The sequence below is a fragment of the Anser anser genome, assembly GCF_964211835.1.
Source record: "Anser anser genome assembly, chromosome: 18".
Classification (NCBI taxonomy): Eukaryota; Metazoa; Chordata; class Aves; order Anseriformes; family Anatidae; genus Anser; species Anser anser.
In genome coordinates this window covers 4,552,611-4,571,913 of record NC_139739.1, presented here as the reverse complement: position 1 = coordinate 4,571,913, position 19,303 = coordinate 4,552,611, and the positions used below count along the sequence as shown (strand labels likewise).

The 19,303-nt window shown below is 40.6% G+C and overlaps 1 protein-coding gene across 4 annotated transcripts in view; it reads right to left on the bottom strand.

Moving 5' to 3' along the window:
* Positions 1 to 19,303, bottom strand: part of TMEM132B (transmembrane protein 132B) — a 254,571-nt gene that overhangs the window by 60,223 nt on the left and 175,045 nt on the right. For all 4 annotated transcript variants that reach the window (XM_083804471.1, XM_083804472.1, XM_083804470.1 and 1 more), the window contains one exon: positions 15,794 to 15,980. In XM_083804471.1, the coding sequence (XP_083660597.1) occupies positions 15,794 to 15,980 (187 nt within the window). The remainder of the gene's footprint in view (positions 1 to 15,793; positions 15,981 to 19,303) is intronic.

The window sequence follows — 19,303 nt, the reverse complement described above, 5'->3', positions numbered from 1 at the left end:
ATCAAATCACACTAAGTTAAGAACACAGAAGTCAGAATCATAGCTTGTGTTAAGGTTAATGGGAGCTACATGTGGTTAGTCTTTAATGTGCCTCTCTATAAAACATACCCCAAGGGGTGTAGCTTAAAGTGACACACATGAAAATAAAATTTTATGCAAATAATCTTTTATGATGTCCTGGTTTTTGTGTCATATCCAGTCATTTGTGCAGGTTTCCTGCTATTGTTTTCTTACAGGTGAATTACCCTCAGTGAAACAGAAGAGCTTTATAAATGACAGTTTCTGACCAGCTCAGAGCAGCCGATAACGTGTCACAAACCTGCCACCTTGCAGTTAGTGCAGGGCACATTCTTCAACAAAAAATCCATTCAAGTTTATAAAAATTCTCTAGTTATGATTAGAAAATTTATGATTTTCTAATTTTCTTATTTTCTATGGGTTTCTAATGAACTATAATAATAATCGACATTTCTGCAAACGAGTCAAAGGTTTAATAAAAACCCAAACCACCCTCTTTTCTTCACCGCCAGGCCCACAGGAGCGCCGATGAGCAGCGGGGCCAGAGCCCCAGGACTGCTGGTGCAGCAGCAAGCAGCTGCGGCGGGCACCTTCCCAGGAAGAAACTGTCCCCAGGTCCTCCTTCAAGCAGCAGCAAGTGCATCCCCCAGGCTGCTGGCCACAAAGCAGGTGGCGAGATCCATCACTGCAGAGGTTTTGCACTGCCTAAGGCACAAAGGGAATCCCCCTAAGCCTGGAGGGTTTGCCACGGTGGTGAAGGGGAAGGACTGAGGTTTCTGTTGCTTTCAGTGTCAGGGGTGAACAGAAACAGTAGGCAGGAGCCCCCCCTTATGGAGTCAAACAGCTGCTTAGTGACAAATCAGCACTGAAATGGAAAATGTTATTGCATCAGAGTCCTGGTAGGCTCTTGGTGTATTCTGAGTTTAATGCTGTTTGAGAATTTTACAGCAGGGAAAAAAAAAAAAAAAGTTTGCTTATCCATTAATCAAATTAGCACAAAACTCCGTGTGCCTATATTTGCAACAGGCAAAAAAACATTAAGAAGGTTCAATATTTATGTAGTATGCTATGGAAGTTCAATAGCAAAATCCAATATAATTTCCCAATTAAAATCACCTGTAGTTGACTTACATCCATTAATATTATCTCAAGTCACTGTATACTGAAGCTATCCACACAATAGCGTTATGTGAACATACATAGGTTAAAAATTAGTAATTACTGTCTAGACAATTCACTGTTAGCTATAGCTGAGTGAATGTAATGAATAATTTATTTGATGAATTTCGCATTCCTTTTCCTCTTTGTGAATTGCTTGTGACCAGTTAGGAAAACTTGAAAATGCACTCATTTATCAGAATTATTTTCTGTGAATAATTCTTAACCTGAATACCTTTCCACCACACAAAATTATTTGAAATTGAAGTTTGAAATTCACATTATTCTCCATATAGGCTGTTGAGGCCATTGGGATTGTTGTTACTTTTTTTCTTGACCAGGTAATCGTGTAACTAGGAACAATGCCAAAGCGCTCTTAAAAAAAAAAAAAAGAGAAAAGTTTACAGCCCATTTTGTTAAGTTATGCAATTAAGAAAACTATGCAACTTATAAGCAGTAAGCAGTATTAAATTTCAAGTAGCAAATTCACACTGAAAATAAGTGATAAATACGAACTTCTTTTGAGGCATCAGTCCTTTGGAGAGCCAGGACCTGGATTTTGGGTGAGAGTTTCCAGTGCACCTAAGACTTTAAAAAGGACCAACCGGAGGCACAAATGCCTCAGTAAAAATCTTTGCATAGGCTCCTTTTTAGCTGAGCTAGCCAAGGTCCCTAGGTATATCCATGCATCACAAACTTCTAGAAAAGTGACTGGAAGAGGGTTTGGAGCCCAAGTCTCCCCAGTGTCTTAGCCATTAAAGCATCCATAAGAGCCACTACTTGGGCAGAGGTGTCTAGGAGTTAAACAGCAAACCATTCAAAAAATCCCATGCAGTGACTATCCGTAGCTCCTGGTGTCTTAGCTTTCAGAAACCCATTCATGAGATGCTCTTAAAAATCTTGAATTCTGTAAACTTGACTCACAGCACTCCTCAGTCTGAGGGCTATCACATTTTACAGGGCTGAAGTTTTGCTTTTAACGTAGACTGCTGGTCCCTAAAAACCAGATAACGTTACAGGGTAAACATTTCTGGTTTCTATTGGCAGAGTGAGATTTGAACTGGCAATGTAGAAGCAAAAGGCTAAACAACCATCACAACTCCCTGTTCTGACGAAGAATTCAATGGCGTATTTTTCCCTTTGAAACTCGATTTTAATTAGGTGAGCCTCAAAATGGAGGCTGAAACAATGATTGCTTTTAACTCCGCAGCAGATCAAATGCATTTTGACATCCATACTCTAAGAAAGAAATAACACACTAATGAGAGACAGAGATCAAATGCTCGTTTGTGACAAATCTCTAGCAACATGAAGTATGTCAAGCCTGTTAACCCATGCTTGGCACACCAAAATGCTGCAGTGACCAGGTGGCTCTGCATTTTCTTCCTATTAAACTTCAATTCTTGTGGCTTCTCCTCTTTCTCAGAGCCAAGGCAACACTACAGGAATAACCTTGCCCCTGCCCACAAGGAAACAACACAAGGAGATAGGGCATGTACAGGAAGGAGGATGAATAAAGTGCTCTAGCCAACCTGCAGTTGTTCAATGACATTCTCTGCCTTTTTCCTCCTACACTTTGCATTACAACCCTGCGGGGAGGCTGCACAAGCAGGAATAGCAAATGCTGGCTGTGATCAGCGTGCAAGTCCAGGCAAGGTTCTGCCTCTGCAGGACCTGAGAAGAGCAGGTCCGGGCTCTCTCCCAAGCTCCAGCACAAGAGACACCCCAGTACTGGTCTCACGGTGCTGAGGTTTTGGGCAGTGGCATTCCCAGAAGCTGTGGAAAGCAAGGACTCCTGTCCCTGCCATTTCAGTGCATTTACCAACCCAGAATCAGAAGGTCACAAAGACTGTGCTAAAGTAGATTCACTTCTCCGTGTCTTTGACCACAGATTTCAGTGCAATGCCAGCATTTCATCCCCTGAAACTCACTGTGCCCATTTCTTCCCGTTCGCCTGGCCACAGCAGGGAGAGCGTTTGTCACCTCTCAAATAACCTGGAAGGTGCAGCCTGCTCCTCTCTGCTCTCATAAGCACTGATGGCCTCACTCTCACCACCCCCACGGGGGATTGTTGTCCTCTGTGCTGGACTGCTCTCCAAAGGGCTCGCAGAAAAGCCCCGACCGGTACCAAATGCAGTTTTGGCCTCCAGCTCCACAGGAGGCAGAGCTGTGAAACTGCTAATTCAACAACTCCAGAACTGGGCAACACAGAAGATTACAAGGCTGTCCCAAAGCACTGTGTTAGAGTACCTCAATTATCTTAATAAAGCTGTAGCTTAGCATTTTCAGTAACGCTGAGGCACCTTTGGAAGATATTTATTTATACACAATAGCTGCTTATAGGCTACATTACAACTTCTACAGCTCTCTGATTGCCGCTCTGCTCCATCTTTATGATGCTATTTTAATTGAATTTAAAAAAATAGAAATTACATGTAAAATAATTACTAAACCTAACCGATATTGTTGCCATGTAAATCAGAAGTAACTACATAAAGGTCAGTGCCAGCTTTGAACAAGAGTTGGGTTAAATACAAATGAGTGTTTAAAAAGAAAAGCGTTCAGTGCAGCAATATGTACATAAGAAGCATGGTACTGCATCTGCTTGGCCAGAACCTGGTTCGTTTGCATAAGCTAAGAACTGTATGCATCGCTCACACATGTACACACAATACGAAATTAATACATGCGGAAGGGACTCGGCTTGCTGTACATCTTACACAGACTGACAATTAAATAGTCCTAATAGGACTTACTCTCCAGCTAGCAGAACAGTTCAAAAACAAACAATTTTGTTCACGTGTGCTCATTATATTCATGTGCTGATTTAATTAACAGTAATTTCAGCATCTCTGAGATTTCTTCTCTGTTTTACAAATGATGCCCTTTTGATGAGGGCTTTAGTTCAAATTACTGGCCAATCAGCTGTAGACCAAGACTAGAATGCTAAGTTAATTGGCAATAAAACCACAATGAGCACTCTGGAAAAAATTACAGATGAGCCAAATTATTGGGTAATTGTTAAGGAACAAGAAGAGTCTCATTTTAGGTAACCAAAGTAAAAGCTTTGTAGCTCCCTTCAGCACGCTGTGATTCCTGTCCTGGGTCCTGTTAATGGTCTGTGCTGCTCACAAAAATCACTTCAGGTTGGCTCAAGTCTTCCCTCTTGCCATCACTTGTCAGGAGGCTCCCCGTGCCTCTATGCCTGGCCTGCAGGAGATCTGACTGCTCCTGATCGCCTGTCAAGGGACCCCTTGTCAGCTCGCACTGAGCTCCCATCAGCAAATTTTTCATCAAGATAGAAGAAGGAAACCTAAAGGAACGGAGGCAACCAAATAGCCCTCTGGAGGCAGCACGGTCATATCAGCTCAGCAGAAGAGCACCTCTTAGCATTTTCCTCTGCACAGTTATTATTGGAACCACTTACTCCTCACAATAATTTAGTGCCTGTGCATCCTTGGAGAGGCTTTTCTAAGAATAGTAACTTTGCAGATGGAACAAAGAGACCCGAGATCACTCTGGCTGCAAGAATACCTGTATGTCCTCCTACCCTTCACATAAGGAGAACATGTTAACTTTTCCAAATATAGCTTTATTTAGAAACACCTAATGGAAGCCACTCCAGGTATTTGTCAATCAAGTCTGAATTACAGTTCCTTTCCCAAGATGCAGGTGCGCAGTGCAGAATTCAGGCGTCATTAGTCCCATCTTCAGAAAGAAACATCTCCAGAGCGCCGTGCTCTTACTGGGCAAACAGAAGAAGTGGCAATGCCTCCGTGCAGAGCGATGACTCAGGCCATGCCGCTCGACAGCCACGGCCACACGGCACCGGGAGGAGATGGGTGGTGTTGGAGGGCAGAGTGGGAGGAGGTGTCCCCATTATCCTTCCCCAGCACTTCCCTGCTTGGGTGACTGTTAATTAGTTCCAAAACTGCATTTTAGAGTGAGGACAAGGTAGAAAAGCAAAGCCAGACTTAGGACATTCCTCTGAAGACAGGTGCTGGTGTGGGATCAGGGTGGGCACTCCCATGGCATGGGCAATGCTGCCCCATTCCTGGTGGCTGACAGACGGGGAAGTTTTTTATAAGAGAATATAAAAAGCCAACTTGCTGGGCTGGAAGAGCCTTTGTTTCACGGGGTAATCGTAAGTGTTCTTCCAAACTGCAAACAGCTAGCAATATGTGGTCAAATCACTGCAATTTGGTAAGCTTCAGAGTGGTTTCCAAGGGGAGAATTAGTGGAAAATACTACCTTTAGGACTTGATTCCAAGTAGCTTGCAACAGGATCTGTGAAGCACTTGGCACCAGTACGCCCTGCATATTCATTAATGTTTTGGACTGTGGTTGTAACAAGTATCAGCAAGTGTATCTAATATTATGAAAGAAAATTATTGGTTCACAGTGGAGTAACACGGTGCTTTTACCCAAGCAGGCATAAAACATGAGTATGAAATCCCTCATATAATCTCTAGCTATTGTCGTTCAATGTTTATCATCCAACACAGTTGAATACAATTCTTATCTTTGATGGATGTGGCACACAATAGCTGTTTTCTTGAGTGCATCATAAATATTAATAGTATTCACAGAGCTTCTTAAAATTTGTCATGTCACATTGCGTTCACAGAAACATTAAAAATGCCATTATTTTTGTCCCACCAATAGCAAAATCTTTTTTGGTTTCTTTCTTTCATTTTTACTCTCAGAATTAAATGGTAGAGTACATTTAACTGAGCAGAGGGAAAGAAAAAGAAATAATGGATGGCACTGAGCAATTCCAAGACCTAGTTCAGATGCCCAGAATGAGAATGAAAGGGAAAAAATGTGATATTCTTTGGAATATACAGTTCAGCCAGAATTGAAACACTTCATGAAACTGAGGAGATTTGGCTGGAATTTCATTTTTGGAAGAAAAACAAGAAAGAAGTTTGACATTATCAAAGTTATCCTATTCTGCCAGATTCAGAATGGGCCATTTTCACTTAGGGAAAAAAACTTTTTTCAAAATTAAATATTTGCACATTATTTAATCAAGTTTAAGCAAATAACTGAGTACTACAAGGAAAGATATTCTTCCTCTGTTAAACAATTCTGATTAATCCAAAATAGCTTCCCTGAATGTCTGTTCACAAGTGATGTTGAAATTTCTCTGCTGTTTTCGGTCAGAGCAAAGCCCATTTGAGCATTCCTCATGGCAAGCACTCCCCACATTTCTTTCAGCCTATTTCAGAGTCAAAGTCTTCCCCTGGATCAAACTTAATAATATCTTCAGTGGTTTGTATTTTGGATGACATATTTCAAGAAATCTTTTTGAATTTCATCTTTCTCCATAAAATTCACTCCACACTTGTCAGAATACCCTTACAAAACAAAGCCATTTAATTCCCTATGACAATTAATTTAAAGATGGTAATAATTGCAGAAGATACTATCTCTGCTACAGAGACGTAGAACACTCACTATGGGCACGGGAAATATAATAATACAATTTTTTTTTTTCTCTCCACAATATTTAATTTGCTTTGAGTTTAAAAGCTTTACAGTGTGAGGTTTTAGGGAAGCTCATAGCTTCAGTCCTGCTCCCATTAATCAATGTTAAAACACACTTTGAAATCTGCGATCCAAGATTTTCAGATTATAGTTTTATTAGGAGAAAAAATAACCTTGGTAGTCCCTGGTATTGCCAGGGTGAAGATCTACTCTCTCTTGAATTTGCTTTTAAATATTTTTCCCTTGTAATAATGGACTTTGTAAATTACAAAATCACATTCTTGTGGTTCATTTTGCATGTAAAGTAAAACAGAGACCCACTGCATAATTTTAAAAGCAACTGGAAGGCCAAAGGTCAGAACGACTTCAAGTAAGAAATATGCATTAAGTGCAATGGCTAAACACACATGGGACTTTCTGCACATAAATACATTTTAACCAACCTTTAAAAAAATATGTAAATCATCTGGGTTTGCTAGAAATGACTGATCCTATCCTGATATTTTTGACACTCCAGGTTCAAGCATTCTGAGGTTTTATAACTGACCCCAGAGAGAGGGAAGAAAAGAGGCTGCTAAGTTTGACATTTTCTTAGCTTCGTTTAAGGTGAAGGTAAGCTTCTTTCTAAGGCTGGGTCTGTTTCCATCTTGGCTTGGCAGTGCTCCTTTGATTGGCACGTGAATGTAAGCTATATTGCCATTAACAAAAGTGATTTCTGTAGCAAAAATAAAAATCTCTAAAGGATTTTTTTATTTTTAAACACTCCCTTTCCAATAGCAGGATTCAACAGTGTTCTGTGCCAGAACATAGACACTCAAATTCACATTACTTCAGACATCTTTTAACTTGTACTGAATTAAAATGAATGTGCAGGAGAAATCTTTTCCCCAAAGAAGGGCACAGGAGTTGTCACAAATGAAAGTCATGGTAGAATCTGAATATAGGAACGGGGCATAATTTCAGCAGACCCACAGAGAGAAGCTACAAAACACACGATTTCTGAACTTCAAACTTTGCTTATTTGAGTAGAGGGTCAGGCAGGCACCGCTCAGCCTGGACAACCACTGCAGAACACTGCAGCATCTCCCTGCATGTGGATCTGCCTCGAGTTTGTGCCACGGCCTCAGCTTGCTCGAGGGTTTTCAAAGGGAGCGTTTTCACCCTCCTTGGGCGTGGGACAAAATCCACAGCACAATCAAGACATCCAAGCCCCATCTCTGTAATGCAGGGCAGACCAAAACATGTGTTTACAGAGGGTTATTTTGTCAATCATTTTTGGAAAACCTTTCCGCAAAAATATTTTACATTTTCAGTTGAACTGTGAAGCTGGAAACGCATACAGCCTTTACTGGGGAAAGAGGTATCAGAACACAACAGCAATGGGCTCTCCGTAACTAAAAGCACAAGGCCATGCCATCTCCTCTTCAAATGGGGATTTGATGGCATCCTCCCCAGCTGCAGTTACCCTCCTATGGCTCACTGGCCACACAGCAGCCAAAGCTAGAAGCACATTAAAAAACTACCCTCACCCTGCACTCCTGCTTTTCCTAAAACAAATAAGCAAAGTGTTGTACTCAGCAATTCCCTTTCAGCCTGAGTTATAGAAATAGGCATCTTTGAGGACCATTTTTCCTGGGTGTTCTTGTCAGCACGTTTGCTAGCAGCAACTGGAGACGTTATTATTCAGCCTCCCATTTGAAAGAAACCTTACTAGAGTATATACAGCCATCTGTGGTTCTAAGTGATTCACAACATTAGTCAACCATTAGTCAACCAAGAACTTACATTTTTGGGGAGGAAACAAGATTTCTGAAGACATAGATTAAATGCTTGTAGCATATACAGAAATGTTTCAGGCTGAGGGGCTGAGTGAACAGTGAAATATTGATTGCTGCATTTGAGAAACACTTTAGAATAATGACAGATCGGGAATTACAATCCTATTACTATACAAGAAAGGATCTGTAGCACGTATATCTAAAACACCAGTGATACCAGTCCCAGACCAAACCATTATTTTCCTAGATAAGACAAGCACACTGGAGATTCGTCTGTTATTAAACTTATTGTTCCATAAGCCTTCAGCCTCAGCTGGAACCTTCTTAAAAAAAAAAGTTAAAATACATCTCTTCAATGTCTCGTTCTTTACTTTGACTAAGTTCCTGGTTGCCTAGAAACTCTCTAAAAGACTTGGAGTCTTCTTTTTTTATTTGCCCACAACCGTTAGATAACAGATTAATGCAACCACATTTATTTGTGACAGAAACCTGGATGACAGGCTCAGAACTGGTGAAGTGTTTGTTTCTTCTACCCCAGGAGTCAGGCTCTGCTGGCTACCTTGTTACTCGCAACTTTCTATAACTATGGAAATTACAGATCACGTCTGTTTAGATCAGAGGAGGTAACTGAGACTTGTATTCCCACTGGATAGACAGGATTTATCTGTGCTATCAATTTCTATAATTAGCAGGGCATACACTTCACAAGGTTATTATATTAAAATGAATCAAGGCATCTAGTTTAGATCCCACTTTAAAATGCTCTGACATATCTGGCAGATGCCTAAAATACATCTTCTGATGCATTACACATCAACCAATTCACAACTCACATCTGACTTCAATGCCATAAAAACTGTTTAAAAAAAATCACCTGCAGAGTTTATATTTAATAAGTGTAATATCAAAAGTCTGATTCTGATATCCACTAACAAAACAAAATAGTGGAACCAAAAAGACCTTCCAACGTGGTTTTGTTCCATGTTCTCCCTTTGATCTGCTGTTCTGCTCAAAACGATGAAAATGGATAACCCTTCTACTTTGGGGGACTATAGTTCCACATGTTAATCTGTACACCAGATGTTGGAAGAATCAATCATCAGAGACATTTATTGTCAAAATGAAAACAAAATAAGCCTCACAGGAGCAAAGCAGCTGACATTTTCATCTGACAGTGCATCACTGAGTAGTAAACTGAGCAGCCGGGTGCAGACCCTCAAAGGTTTTTAGGGATGTGTTTGTATCGTGCAGCAGGGCAGGGCAAGGCAGGGCAACAGTGCTCACACCAGACGCCTGCGTGCTGCCTCCAAAGCAGCCACCTCAGGACAGTGTTCGTCCTCTTTCATTTCCTTCAGGTAACATTTCTTAGCAGCTTTTTCCTCTTACAAACTTATGGTAAAAAAAAATAAAGACAAAACCGTATCTTCCTTCTGCTCTCCTCCAGAGAAAACTCCAAGAGTCAAATATTCCAGCTTCTTAGTAAGCCTCAAATTAAGGGAGTAATCCTCCCATCCATGCATTTTTACCTGAATTAAATCAGCTTAAATAGTTATGCACAGCTTTAGGTGATAAAACAGCATTTACAGTCTTCAAAGCCACTCATCTGTGCTGTCATTAGTTCTTGACGGTATAAATCCTACCTCTTTTCTAACCGAAACAGTTTTTAGAGATATTAAGCAGTATTATTGGGAGATTTTTTCCTAAGTGTTTTAAAAAGTACCTTTGGGGTACAAAAAGTGAGTCACAAATCATTCAGAAACAGGTAAAACTGAGTAAGTGTGACTTAATTTCCATGTAATTTTCCATTCTTATCAAGCTCGGCGTATTCAGGTCTGATTAATTAATGCCTGTAACGTGTTCTGAAAATATAAAGTGCTACATAAATACCGAATAATAACAGTGTAGTTAAGGAAAAAATAATTTGATAATTTGCATGGAGTTTTAGGAATTAACATTTATTTATTTTCCCTATCTATAAAGGCCTATCCAATCCCTTTTACTAGCACAAAATGCTCTAGCAGTTACAGGACAATGGAGAATCATGTATTTTATGTGAGACAGTTCACAGAAAATGAGTTTAGAATGATCTGTGAAGTTGCATTTATAGAGGAATGCAGACAGACTGTTTTCATTCATTTTCATATCCACATTTCCTCCTAGCAAGAACCTAACCACACAGCTTCTGGGACTAACATAACACTCTGCATGATTTCAGAGGTTGCTACAGTTTGGAGCTAAGAGTTTTCTCAGTCTCTTGTCCAAAATCTTAGAATTTCACTGACCACCGCTAAAGCAGTCTGAAAAAAGTAGGAGAAACAATCACGTACTTCCTTACATATTTATATCTGGGTATCTTATGACATCTTGTCTCAATACACGTATTTTATACTTCTACAGCAATGCAAGAGCAGAATTATGCATATGTGCAATTAAGAAATCCTATCAAAATTATTTTCTTGCTCAGAAGGGGGGAATTTTCCAATCTAGCTTTCTTTACATAAACAAAACCGTCCAGGAAAAAAAAAGACAGGCTATTAGTGTAAGCACTTCAAGGACACAAGCGATCCGTTACTTTATAAAACAAACACTAGGTAGGACAGGTATGTAAGGCTCAGAATCCTCTCTGATCACCCCAGCGTAAGTCAATGAACACTGAATCCTAGACAAAATAAACAATCTGTTTCTAAAATGGTGTAAAATGCACACAGCAATACCATCTGGGATCAGATTGTAAGTAAGGCTGGAAACAGTGCCAGTGATACAGTAAGTGCTTTGCACTCTGAATTGATTTTGAATCAGTGCTCCAGTCACCTGCTAGGAGGTAATAAGTCCATGTTTGGACACAAAAAAACTCTTTTGTTTGTTTTGGAGAGGCCATTTACCCTCATATGTCTTTTCACGTCTCCAGACAATCCTCATAAAACCAAATGTTTTTTCCCCATAAGGCTTTGGCTGAATGCAGGCAGATTAGGTTGCTTCCTCCTCTCCCGCACCCATCTCAGCAGCTGGGAGCAATGGAAATGACAGAACAGCTTAACTGGAGCATTCCCACTACATTCCTCTATAATAAGGGCTACAGGATTGAAGCCTCTCAGCAGGCATCTGATTTACAGGCAGAGACGTAAGAACAACTCCACAAAGAAAGCCAGTCCTTACTGCAGCAGTCAGGTTATCACAGCTGTCATCCAAACAACCTCCTGAGACAGGTGGAGGTTGCATGCACTTGTGATCACCCATCTTGATATTTTCCCTTTTCTCTGCTGCGTTAGCCACATCCCCGCAGTGTCCTCTCTGCGCGCCCTCCTACTGCATGCAGCAGCTACGTTGCCCACCCAGAAGGGCAGAGATGACTTTCAGAAAGCAAATCCTGAACCACTGGGCTATGCTGATTCCATCTGGATGTAGTTCCCTTGGAAATCCCAACTGTATGGCCCCCTGCAATTGTTTAAACTGAATGTTTCAATTAGAAGGAGCTCAAGGATTTGGGAAGAACTGCCCAATGATGCAGAAAGAGGACTCTTTCAGTATGAAATTTTGTTTCATTTTCTCTCATTAGTGCAAACGTTTTATTTATTTATGTATTTTGAATGCATTGAATTTGGCAATAAGTAACATTGAGATTTATTCCAAATGAAAATGGATAGTTGGGGGCAATTCCCAACAGTCCAAGATTACATTTTAGTCCTCCTCTTCCAAAAAAAAAAAAGATGAAAAAAATTTCCCCTAGCATTTTTATAGTTACCATATAGAATGAAACATAGAACAGTTGGCTTTGCTACACTAAGTTTTTCTACTTTTCTCACAAGTTAACAAGTTTCCAGTTACTTCCTAATGTCCTTACAAAGCCTTAAAAAGCTCCGTTCTGGACCCAGCATACAGACATTGCCATTTGTCATCCTGCTCTCCCCCTGAATCAAGTCAGGTACCTCCTCGCAAAGCAGACATGGAGCACAGCTGAGGGGTGCAAGCCCAGACAGCATTTCACCTGTAGACTCTCCCTGGCCCTGCTTCCTTCTGTGCATCTCAAAACAGTGCTTATTAATGCACTTCTGATTTGATACCAAAGGATTAGCCAGAAATAAACTGCAATATCAATTCATTATAGCAAGACTGTCTGCTAATAAGGAGCTATTTTTTGCTACACAATGTGCAAAAATCAGCTGTATCTTCACTCAAACCCCAAAGCAAAAAAAAAGAAAAAAAAGGCAACAAAAATGCCTCTCAAGCTTGCTACCAAATGTAAATGTTAAGAACATCAGATTTGATGTTAAGAGCTTCATAAACCCACTAAAGCAAGAAATCAGCTCTTTTCATCATGCTATTATTCAAATGTTACCATGCAGTCTACCACATCTTTATCTACAAAAAAAAAAGCAAGCTGCTAATGAGGAAAATATCCCCAGTGCTGTCTCGAGTCACCACAATGCAGTGACAGAAAAAGTCATCTGGGGGCTCTTTCTGTTTTATACTGCTTGTTTAAGAAAGCAGCATGGAAAACAAAGATGAACTCATGATCAACTGCAGCAACAAAACACAGATACTCTAGACTATATGGATGGGATCTCTTCATATTAAAAGACCCAAAGCAGCCTACATAGACGCATACATTAAAATTCATCTTATGATCACAGAATCATAGAATATCTCAAGTTGGAAGGGACCCACAAGGATCATTGAGTCCAACTCCTGGGTCCGCACAGTATCACCCAAAAATCAGACCCTATGTCTGAGAGCGTTGTCCAAATGCTTCTTGAGCTCCGGCAGGCTCAGGGCTGTCACCACGTCCCTGGGGAGCCTGTCCCAGTGCCCGACCACCCTCTGGGTGCAGAACCTTTCCCTAACACCCAGCCTGACCCACCCCTGACAGCTCCATGCCTTTCCCCCGGGTCCTACCTTAAATCTCTTAAGAAAGTTCACTGATGTACTGCAGGATTTCACAGCTCATTCCTCCTCCAGTAAGCATGTAAACTATGACTAAATCCATCTCAGTCCACTTAGTGGAAGGAAATCTCTCTCTCCAGCTTTATGACACTGAACTGCATTTCTTCATGCAACATGAATGTTGTTCCCCTTAATAACTATGAGGTTTTGGTAAACTCAGCAGAACATTCACTCCTGCAAATCAAGGACCAAATGTTGTGCTCAAACCTTAAATTCTCTAAGGAACTATACATTTTCACCCATGTGAACAAGTAATTTATGCTCCATGCAAGTAATTTATGCTCAGTACATCAGCAAAGGCATGGAAATTCGCTGATTTCTGGGCCCCTCTGTGGTACTCCTCTGCAAGACCAAGGCCCAGCAGATGACAAAACTCTCTTCTAGATACCACGTGCACTCAGAGGGAGGCTGCCTTGCTAACGAGTCAGGCAAATCTTGAAGAGGAATGAATGTTAAAATGTATTTAGTTTGCTCAGGAACTCTGGGCTTCAGGAACACGCGTCTCTGAACAGCACAGCAACATGCACAGAGCAATTATTTTTTGCTCCTGACTGGGCAACGCAGTGCCAGAACCTGCACTAGTTAGTGACGATTAAATGAAGCAGCACTGCAAACTGGGAAGTGCAAGGGGAAGAAATACAAATACAAGCTGTTGTTCCTGCCACTGTTGTCATCAGTTCTTCTGTCAACCTAGGATCAAGCAAGTCAATGATGTTCACACGCAGTGACAAAATAATAGCCTACATGAGACCCCCATTTAAGGAGTAAGGTCATAAAATCACACAAGAAGCTTTTTGCTTTACTCCACAGTTAGTTTATAATGACAAAGTGTCTGACATTAGATTAGCTCCAGTTCAGGTCCAGCCTCAAATTTCATCCAAGGACATTTAGAGACAGCTTAAGCAGCCAAGAGCTGCCATAACTGCAAAGAGATGAAGTGAAACCCTGGCAAAACCCTGGCAGACAGAAGCAAAGCTCTGATCCAACATTCACAATGAGCTTTTGGGTTGGACTTGCTTTTTTTTTTTTTTTTTTTTTTTTTCACCCACAGCGCTCTGCATGGCACAAAATCCATGCTATCCATTTGGACACAGCACTGCTATATGGAAGTCAGTTCACACACCACATTGTTTTTATTATATCCGATTCATCATCGCTACTTGATAATATTCCATCCATACAATCAGAGTTTTGTTTCATCTCCTCTAGCCATGCTGACCGCTTACATGCTTCAAAAAAGCACTAGAAGAAAATTCTCTATTGACTTTTCCGCATATAATTTCTCCTCTATCATTGGGCTGCCAATAAGTGCAGCCTTTGGCAGTAGGAACTGGAAATAAGACTTATTTAGGGCCTTGTTTACATTTAGAAGTATCTTTCCTTGCTTTTGCCCTACTATGGGAAGCTAGTGGCCATGCAGAGGAAAATGCCAGTATTTCTTGGTTAATTAGTGTAATAGAGCCAACGCAGACAGACTGAGAAGGAAGGACGAATCTTCATGAGGAAGTAAACAAATTGCCAGGGTGTTTCTCAGGGAACTGGTGTAAGAGCCAGGCTCTCACTTTTTCCATTTTTTTCACTTTGTTTAAATAAATAAAAAAAGGAGAAAGAGACTGGAGAAAAACGATTATCCCTTTAAAGGTGCCTAGATCCATTTTACATAAATATCACTGTTACTCTAGTTTTACACCAGAATATTCCCACTGAAATCACTGCAGTTGTGTCAGCTCAAAGCTCCAATACTTACCAAAAGGTCCACCAGGCCCAAATGTGCATAGGCCAAGAAAAGCTGCATTTGAGATTAGAAGTAGATACTTGCCATTTTTATTTTTTTTTTTAATAAACCATCAGCTGTGAGTCTTCTGCACTTGTACACCTTAAACCCTGCCTGGAAAATAAGTCATGCACCTTTGTCCTTTCTCTATGTCTCTGAGTGGACCTTTTATTAAATTGACACTTTGCAGCTCACTGGTTTGTGTGTCTCTTTGGGGAACAGCAAAGCAGAAAACAGCCTAGTTGTTTGGTTTAGCAATGAAGTTTCCCCACACATGCATGATAATTTATTTCATTGAAAATGTCCCATCTAATTGCACCATTTACCCTCAGAGCACATGCATGGCGGTCACATTAATACACCAGAAGACAATGGTTCCAAAGGAGCTATTACCATGTACCAGGCCAATAATCCACAAACGGTAAAGGATTTACACAAAAGACTCAAATGGTTTCCTAGGAGCCATTATGGCATATCAGGTAAATAAAATATTATTGAAATGTATTTTTTGCATTTAAATCATTTGCAGCAGGTGCATAGGAAGTAGCACATAATAAAATGGTTCACATTCCCTTGAATACTAACGAGAATCAACGGAAACATTTAGCAAAAAGAAGCAGCAGCAGGTTCTTACCATCGCAAGAGGAACAATTCCAGCAAACATTGTTCGGCTGACAAAGATCTCAGAGACCACCAGTTCACTCAGGGAGTCATCTCGAGGGTATTCCACCTGCCAGGTAATTTGCTGGGCCCCTGCCAGGCTGCTAGCGTTGTCAATCTCAAAGTCCATCTGCAGGATCTCATAGGAGGAGATGTTTGCTCTGGAAAAAAAAAGAATGCCCATAAAAGAAACATCAGTAGGATGTTAATAACAAAATATTTTTTGACTTCTCTTTCCTATTCAGCAGAAGGTTTACCATTGAATTCAACATTCAGACTTCAAGACACTGACAGAAACCTAAATCAAACCACACACTGGGCAATATACATAAAAGATAAGGTGACGGTACATCTTGTACATCTTTAAGTTTCCTGACATGGAGGCATCTCTCCCATTAAACTCAAGCGTTCATTCTCTCTAATCATGATGAACCTACAGAATAAAACCCAAACCCTGGGAACTGCATTGCACAGATGTTGCTAAATTATTCAATATAACATTATTATAATGTTGTTGCTACAAATACTGGTGCTCCAAAACAACAGAATACTTGACCATTCCTCATGCTGTATCAGAAATGAGCTTTTCTGGGGAAAAACAAGTCTTTCAAACGCAAACTTGTTTTTATCTCAGTGAAAAAATGGATTTGCGGAAATTATACTTGATGATAAATGTGGGGTTGAATGTCCTTATTTTCGATTCATGAAAGTATTCTTTGCATCAGTGATGCAGACTTGTAATTGTATGGTGATCATTACGTATTTCTCATCTGGGAATAGAAGTTTAAAGGTAAAGAAATTGATGTAAATGCACAGCATTCAGAGCTCTATTTAAAAATCAATTCTCCTTTTGTTAACAACAACACTTAGCTCTATCCTCTGGTCCAACACTATGTAAATATTAATAATTAATCCTCAGGTTAGAAAGACAGATATTCTTATCTTTGAGTTACAGGTAAGAAAACAGACACCAAGGCTTAACCATCAGCAATCAACACATCCACAGCAGGGTCCTATTTATAAAATAGACATTTGTTCATCCAGTGCTTTACTTCCACAAAAATTAAGGTATTTTACAAAGCAACATACAAATTCCTTCCCCGATCCCACAGCCAGACGCCTGCAGTGCAGAGATCTGATGCAGCTTGCAAAGCACAGAGGCAGGCTGGAAAGGCAGCCAACCTGACTGCTGACCCAACCATTTAATCGTATTACATCGAAGAAACAACCAATTTGATCAGTATTTCTGAAGTTTCAGGGTACAAGTTCATAAAATAGGATAAAATTTGAACTTGCAGCATGCTAGCCACTCTGTAACATCTTGAATGTGCTCTTACTAGGAACAAGAGAGAGCCAAGGGACGTGTCCTCCGCCTGCAGGCACTCAGCACCACCCGCTCGCTCTCTGTACTTTCACCCTCTGTCCTCTCCCTTGGGACATTTATTTTTGTGTCCTCAAACAGCGACTCCAAGAGTTGTGCTCAAAGAAAGTTTTAGTCTGCTGCTACAAAGCACAGACACTTAAACATTCTTTTCCTCTTCCCAATTGCACAGAGGCAGAAACTGTTTTTGCCATATGTTTTTGAAGGCACATTGTAAAGGAAAAAAATCTGAACAGGAATTATTGATTTTCATGTTTTCTTCCTGACAACAAACAACACAAACATATGCTTCAATGCCTGGAGGATAAATATTTTCCATGCTAACAGAAGATAACATCCACCTTCAGGCAAAACCAGAAGCTGTAAAGGCATCTTTTGGGTGGCCAACCAGACAACCAGCAAAAGCCCTTTAAGAGGAATATCACTACAGAGGACTAGAGATGTAATTAAGCCTTTTTCTGTTAAAAAGCGTAACCACTGTGGGCATCACAATTGAGCACTCAACTTCACAGTCTTCCACTTATCACTTCTGGCAGTTTGTTTTATCTAAATTACTAAAATGAATTTGCTCACAATGCAGAAATGAAATTTTGAGATGAGCTTACGCTAACTATGGATGTGGATATTAGGCCTGTCAAGGTATGTTTGGATCTGCAGTTTAGGTTCAATCTGTTCAATCCAATAGTTGCCACTCACAAACACGCACGAATAGTTTCAAATTCTGAACAAAACCACTGATGGAGGGTTTTGCTTTGAATTCATCATTTAAACAGTGTGTCAGATAAGTCTGCACTGATAAATTAATTCCGTATGTCCCAGTGACTGGCTCTTCTTTCAGCTCAGTCCATCATGCTTTCAAATATGCCTTTCCTGTTTTTCCTTTTATACATGTCAAAAGTATCAGTAATAGTGGTTTTATACTTTTAAGAAAGTCCAGGACTCAGATCTCCCTAAGAAAAGTGTGTGTGTCTTGCCTATATAAGCAAACATAATTGCTTGCGAGCAGCACGACTCTTGTGCCTACAAACATGCAAAGAGCTTCACTGCATCCTTAGCACAGCAAGGAACCTTCACTCTATTGCTATACAAGAGAAAAGTTTCATTTAAAGACAGACATGGTTATGCACTCCTGGACTGCAAGTGAGCCGCTGAGCATCTAGAAAAGAGCAGCAACGCAGATACAGAAACCTTCCTGGGGTCTAACTAATGGTAACGTACAAATGAAAGCAAAGGTGACTTCCCAGGACAGGTGGTGCTCCTGGTTCCAAGGAGAATTCTCGTCTCTGGAAGAACAACGGGGCTTGCCAAATGCTCTCTGCTTTGTCTCAGAAGCAAGCCACGTAGCATGCGATACTAACACATATTAAATAAGGATCCACCTTTCATTTGGAGTTGTGCTGAAAGCGCTGCATTTACTGTATCTAAGTAGCGTTCCCTTACAGAGTTTCTCCACTGAATGAACAGTTTTTAGCAAACAAGTACTCGACTTTCTGGACTCCTTTATTCACCAGCAGGTTTCCAGTTACCTTCAAAACAGCAGGTCAGTGGATTTTCTCAAAACTATGGTCTCCTTTTTTCCTCTTCAGGACAAAGCTTGGGCTTTCAAGCAATGCCAAGTGTTACAGTATCTGGGTCACAGAGAACCCCATGGACTAATCCACCCTCTTTGTTCAGAGTCTCTTCACTGAATACAGCTTGTAACGACCCCGTGATGAAACGTGAAAAATGAATGTCTTTCTGGCTCAGACTAGAGCCTTTCAACTGGGTACTGCATCTCCTGCAGAGGCTTCTTTCCTAGCAGGCAGATTGGTACCAGATTTGTAATTCTTGCAATTTATTAACCATCCCTGTGAGACACCACTGCCTTTTCCACTGAAATTGATGGAGGTTGCCAAAGTAACAACAGAGATGAATTAAATCATAATCAAGACCTTAAGGGTTAGCATTTACTTATGTGAGCTCCATTAGCCGATAACTCCACATCACAATACCTGTATCTAAATTTCTCTCCCTGATATGCAACGTTGCACTGCAGACCTTTTTAAAAAGAGTTACTCCACCCTGCCATGGCAAATCTTCAGCTTTTCCTCACCCTGATTTGTA